The sequence below is a fragment of the Panthera onca genome, chromosome A2 (assembly GCF_046562875.1).
Source record: "Panthera onca isolate mPanOnc1 chromosome A2, mPanOnc1 haplotype 2, whole genome shotgun sequence".
NCBI lineage: Eukaryota > Metazoa > Chordata > Mammalia > Carnivora > Felidae > Panthera > Panthera onca.
In genome coordinates, this window is record NC_138340.1 from 12,716,724 (window position 1) to 12,722,723 (window position 6,000).

Below are 6,000 nucleotides of genomic sequence, written 5' to 3' on the forward strand. Positions count from 1 at the left end.
GTGGTGCCTCCTTCACCAGCACCACGGCCGGCGGGGGGAGGGGGGGACGGGGGGAGGGGGAAAGCATCCTCACAGCACCCCGCCCTGCACGTTTCAGGCCTCCCCGCAGGGTGGGGACTGCACACCCGGCCCCTTCCAGAAGTTGCCTCCAGAAGGCCTGAGTCCGGAGGAGCCTCTGGCTCTCACAGGGTGGGAGCAGATAAAGGGTCACTTGGACACTGCAGGCCGTGCCCACCCCCGACCTGTGGCCCCTGCTCACCCCCTTGCCCTGCTGCTCGTGTCTTGATGTCGTTCCTGCTCCCCAGACTGCCCTGTCCTCTGCGTGAGGGCCCCGTTACCCGTGTGCGCTTGCCACATGACAGATACGGCGGGGATATTACCGGGCAGGGATTTACCCACGTAAGCGTGAGATGCCACGAGCGTCTAATTCCTGGCTCTACACGAGTGCTTTATCCACAGCTGCCGTCTGGCGCTTTCCGTCACGCGTCAGGCTCCCCGGGAGCTGCCCTCCTCCCCAAGCTTTGCGGGGCGGGGACGAAGTCCCTGAGCGCCCCTGAGCTCCGGGTGTCCGGTGACAGAGGTCTGTGCCTCCAGTGACACAGGCCCGCCTCCCTCTCCCCGCAGCACCTGGCTCGGTACGTGGAGCAGTACGTGGGGACCGAGGGGGCGTCCAGCTCGCCCACCGAGGGCTTCCTCCTGAAGCCCGTGTTCCTGCAGAGGTGAGAGGCCCTCCGGACGCGGTTCCCTCCCGCGGGCCCCGGGCAGCCCCTCCCACCGCCATCAGCACCAGGGCCCGACCGGCTTTTACTTTTCACCGCACGGAAGGGTTCGGCGGGGGGGCGGGGGGGGCGGGGGGGGGGCGCGTGTGGCTTTCGTCGCTTCAGTTTGCCTCTCCGACCCCTGGGAGGTCGGCGTCTCCCGATGCCTGCGGGTCGTGAGGGTTCCCAGCCTGCGCGTCCTCCTCTCGCCTCCAGGAACCTCAAGAAGTTCCGCAGGTGGCAGTGTGAGCAGGTGCGCGCCCTGCGCGGCGAGGCCAAGACCTCCTGGAAGCGGCTGGTCGGGGTGGAGAGCGCCTGCAACGTGGACTGCCGCTTCAAGCTCAGCACCCACAAGATGATGTTCATCGTCAACTCCGAGGACTACATGTACCGCCGCGGGACCCTCTGCCGGGCCAAGCAGGTGCCCCCTCCGCCCCCGCCCACGGCCGGGGACCCTGGGGCGCGGCCCGTGGCCGTGCGGGGGGGTGCCGGGGCCCCCCGAGACCCGGCCCGCGGCTGACCGCCCCCCCCCCCCCCCCCCCCCCCCCGCCCCCTCGCGCAGGTGCAGCCCCTGGTTCTGCTGCGGCACCACCGGCACTTCGAGGAGTGGCACGGCCGCTGGCTGGAGGACAACGTGACGGTGGAGGCGGCCGGCCTGGTGCAGGACTGGCTGATGGGCGAGGAGGACGAGGACATGGTGCCCTGCAAGACGCTGTGTGAGACGGCGCACGTGCACGGCCTGCCCGTGACCCGCTACCGAGTGCAGTACAGCCGCCGCCCCGCCTCCCCCTGACTCGCCGCGTGGGCGCCGTGACCCCGCGGCTCGGCGCGGCCACTCCCTCGGCCCGGGTGTCCCTCGGGGGCGCTCTGATGAACGACCTGAGGGGGCCGAGCGTCCCTCAGCCTTGCTGCTACAGGCCACGAGCTCCGGAGAAGGGCGGGGTTGTGCTAGCTCGTGGCCCCGAGCTGCCGTCCCTCTGGCTCCCCTGCTTCCTTGGGGCCCGTTCTGTGCCAAACCCGAACCCTTCCTGCACCCGAACTCTGGGGGCTCAGTCCCTGCTGGAAGGGGGAAGATCGACACGCCGGCCAGGGAGCGAGTGATTGCGCTCATGCACCTGCTGGACCGCCTTCCATCACACGTGCCAAATCCCCGGGCGGGGGGGCACCTCCGGTCCTTTGTCCCCACGGCGTCTGGGAGAGTCAGCGATGAACCGTGCTGGGCGTGTTGGGGGGGGGAGGGAGTCGGCGTTCAGGAGACCCCAGCATCGAAGGAGTTGGGCCTGGGCGGACCTGCTTGAAAAGCACGTCCTTCCTGAATGGTTCTGAGAACTTCTGGAAACTTCCTAAGCTGGGCCATGCCTGCATCTGATAGTTTGGGCACGGGCTCGGCCCGGCTGAGGCTTGGGGTCCTTGGTCACTCTGAGACCAGGAAGAGCCCTTTCGGCCAAACCGTTGAGATCCTGCTTTGACGTCAAGATGCGGAGTGGGCAGGCGGCACCAGAACTGTCTGGAAGAACCCAGTCTGGAAAAAATGAGACTCCAGACCCTGTGTTGTCCTGGTGGCCACACTGCGGGCTCTTGAGGGGAGGGGCTCAGCCTGCAACTCCCGCCGGGCTCACGTGGCCCCACACCTGGGGTGCGGTCGTGTACCTAGGATGGCCCTTCTAGAAATATATATATGCACACACGTATTTATTCATAAGCTCTCTTAGTGGTTGTAACTTATGCAGTCAGCCGCGTCCCACCGTTTCTTGGGCAGTAGAGCCCTCGTGGAATTCTGCAGTTGTGCCCTTAACGCTGCCGCCCTACCTGCGGCCACCTCCGGGAGAGGGTGTGGGCGCGAGGGGCTGAGGCAGCCGTCCCGCAGAGGCGTCCAAGGCCTTCTGGGCCGTGAATGCTGAGCGGTTCGGGCTGGGGACCGGCTCTTTAAAATCCTTGCACCGTGAGGGGCCCTGGCCGGGCTCCCGGCACCATCAGAGTGGGATCAACCAACGGGGGCCCGGAACCGTCTCCTTGCGGCCTCGTTTCTGCCCGGCGGCAGCCCTCACCCCCTAAACCTGCGCTGTGCCAAATCCGCCGTTCTGGGAAGTGGAGATGTGTTTCTAGAAGTTTCTAGAAGTTACCTGTGGAACTCAAGGTTTGCAAAGCCTCTGACTCGGGGCCTGGGCGAGTCCAAGGCCGGTGTGTCTGCCCAGGGTCTCCCAGCCCGTGTTTGCTCGAGCGTGCCAGGCACTTTGTCCACATCCTTGTTTTTTGTAAGAAGGGAACTTTCGGAATTCCTGAACCAGACCCTCTCGGCAGCCATCCTCCCCGGGAGCCCGCGGCCCCTTCCGTGCCTCCGCGTGGGCCTGGGGTGCGGGCCAGACCCCACCGAGCCCCACCCTGCATGCTTCTAGGGAGCGTCTCTTCTGTTTCTGAAGAATTTCTCTTCCGGGGCTTGTACTTCCTTTGCAGCTGTTTTGAATGTAGTTTTCCTTTTCTATTTATTTGCACATTAAAGTTAAATATTAAATATTGACCTAAATCTGTGAGACGCCCTCAGTCATTTCTTGTCAGCGAACCCACAGGGGGCGTCTGCACCTGTGCTCCAGTGGTTCCCAAACACCAAGTGCGGAACCCTCCCCGACACCGCCTCCGCAGGAAGGTCCTGATCCGCGCCCGCCCCCCCCGTGGGTGTCTCCCCGCCCTGAGTTTTCTGGAACGTTCGTTCCCAACTCAGTTTTCGTAGTCAGTAGAAAGGAGAGGTGTTGCCTTCAGCGTGGTGCGGGGGAAACCTAAAGACAGTGGTGTTCGCGCTGAGCTTCCTCCACCCGCCCGGCCAGCCAGCGGGGGGTGTTTCCCCTCCCCTCCCCCTCAGTGCCCACCGCCAGGCCTCACCTCTCAGTTCCGAGCTAAGTCCGCGCTGCCCACCTGACCAGTCCTCTCCCAGGTGGTGTCCCCAGCCTCCCCGAGTGGCCGTTGGTACCTTCCAGGGGCCCCCTCTGCCCATGGGTACCCCCCACACATCAACGCCCCTGGTGCTGCACGACTCCCCCTCCAGAGAGCCAGGGCTCCCGGGGAGTTGGGTGAGCGAGGCTTGTTACTGTCCCAGATTCCTCCTGCCTCGAGCCCAGAATCCAGGGCCCTCTGTGCCCATAGACCGGCCATCCGGTCAGAAGCTCTGGGAGGGCCGTCCTGACGGGGGGGTGGGGGGGGGGCAGGTCCTGGGGTGCAAGCCGTGGCATCTTGCGGGCAGGGCACCCGGCCCCAGGAGTGGGAGGGGCCTCTGGCTGTGATCAGGCTCCCGAAGGAGAAAGCGGAGAGGGTCTTCTGCTGGCCCCGTTGGGAAGGGGGCACGACCCGTACTGATGTGGATGGACCTGACCCTGGGGACACCTACCTAGCCTGCAGCCTGGTGGGGCCCTGGGCAGGGAACCAGCCCACCGTGCCCGGACTCCTCACCCACGGAAGGACCCGTTATTCCAAGCCACTGTGTCCGCAGCAGCTGGTTATGCCACAGTAAGGAACAGCCAGCCCTGTGTCCTAACCACCCTGCACCCCCCTCCCTAAATCCTTCACGTCTGGGGAGTGCTCGTAGGCTGCCCTCCCTTCCCCAGCGTCGTGGTGGAGGGAGCAGTGGTGGAGGGAGCAGGCGTGTGATGCTTAGGGAGGTGGGGGGGGGGGGGTCCGGTGGGGCCTCGTGAACATTTCTTCTCTTATTTATTCTGTCCTTAATGAGGTGTTTGTCTCACTGGCTATCTTGCAAGGTCTAAGCAGCACTTTACCCCTGATGTCCTGGCCGAGAAGGAGGCCGATTGTTCTGAAAAGCAAGTTGCTTTTCAGGTGGGCGCCCACCTGCCTCCAAAGCACAACATAAAGAAATCACAATCTGCACGAAGATGGTACCCCGAGAAGCGTCGTATTGGGAGGACCCGAGGCATCTCTTAACTGGTCAGGAGATGCACTGACCTCCAGCTTCCACCAGAGACCGTGAGCCCGGCCAGGACAGGCTCTGGGGGCTCCTGGGGGTCCAGGCGGGGCTGGAGGCTGAAGAAATCCAGGACCAGCTGCCGACTCGGATCTGACTGCTTTTTTCCCCCCACCATTTTAAATCAGTTTTTCATTGTATTAAAATACGCACAAAAGTTAGCCATGGTACGTGTCCAGCTGAGGGGCTTTGGGCCACCAGCCCCACCACCCATCCCCAGGACCCTTCGTCTTCCAAAATGGAACTCTGTCCCCATTAACCACTGGCTCCCCGTCCTCCTCCCCCAGCCCCTGGCACTCACGCTCCTACTTCCTGTCTCTATGAATCTGACCACTTGAGGGACCTCCTATCAGTGGGATCACGCAGTATTTATGCTTTCGTGCCTGGCTTATCTCACTCGGCATGAGTGACAGTGTTCTCGAGGTCCACCCCCATGGTAGCGTAGCTTGGGTCAGATTTTCCTTCCTTTTTCAAGCTGCTGTTCCGCCTTTTTAAAAATGTTTTTCCGCTGTCAGCGCTGAGCCCGCTTCAGATCCTCTGTCCCCCCGCTTTCTCTGCCCCTCCCCCACTCGTGCACACTCTCAAAAATGAACATCGTTCAAAAATGTTTGTATGGAAAGGGACAGAGGATAGAGAAGATTCCAACAGTACGAAAAAGCACAAGGGGGAAAGTCGGCACCCAAATCCTTCTCCCCAAAGGCAGCTGCCCCCAGCCCCGCCCCCCAACCCCACCCAGAAAGTGCCTCGCCGTGGTGGGTGGTCCTGCACCTTCTGTGTCGGGGGGTGGGGGGGTCTGCCCCCTTCTGCTGGCACCAGGTTTTTCCCGTGATGGGCCTCCCCGCCTCTGTGCTGCTGGGAATACCCCGTAAGGCCACTCACTTCCTGCACATGTGTGCCTGCCTTCAATGTCCAGACACAAACCTCCCCCCTTGGGGGCTCGGCCCTGCCCCAGAGTCGCCCAGCTGCCAGCCCCCAGCCTCCCCCCATACGGGCTCGCTGCTCTGCTCCTGCAGGGCCACTGGGGGTCCTCATCCGGGTTTCCCTGCGCCCTGAGAGTGACACGGGTCATGAGTTGCCAAGAGACGTAGGCATGGGGCTGAATTTGTCACCGGTACCGGTGGGAAAAGCTTGGAAATGGAAGAGACTCCTGGCTGAGACCCTGTCCCAGGGGGAACTCTCCAGGCCTCGGTCCCCCCAACCCTCCCCGGGCTGGGGGCAGGGACCTCAGCATCTCACCCTCAGCTGCACTGACTCTGTCCAGGACTGCTCAGTCAC

The 6,000-nt window shown here is 63.4% G+C and overlaps 1 protein-coding gene across 1 annotated transcript in view; it reads left to right on the forward strand.

Annotated features, from left to right (window-relative positions):
• The window catches only part of SIN3B (SIN3 transcription regulator family member B), a 37,613-nt gene extending 34,328 nt beyond the window's left edge, over positions 1–3,285 (forward strand). The window contains exons 17-19 of the mRNA XM_078443226.2: positions 625–719; positions 975–1,179; positions 1,321–3,285. Of these exons, the coding sequence (XP_078299352.1) occupies positions 625–719; positions 975–1,179; positions 1,321–1,551 (531 nt within the window). The 3' untranslated portion in view covers positions 1,552–3,285. The remainder of the gene's footprint in view (positions 1–624; positions 720–974; positions 1,180–1,320) is intronic.
• Positions 3,286–6,000: the final 2,715 nt, after the last annotated feature.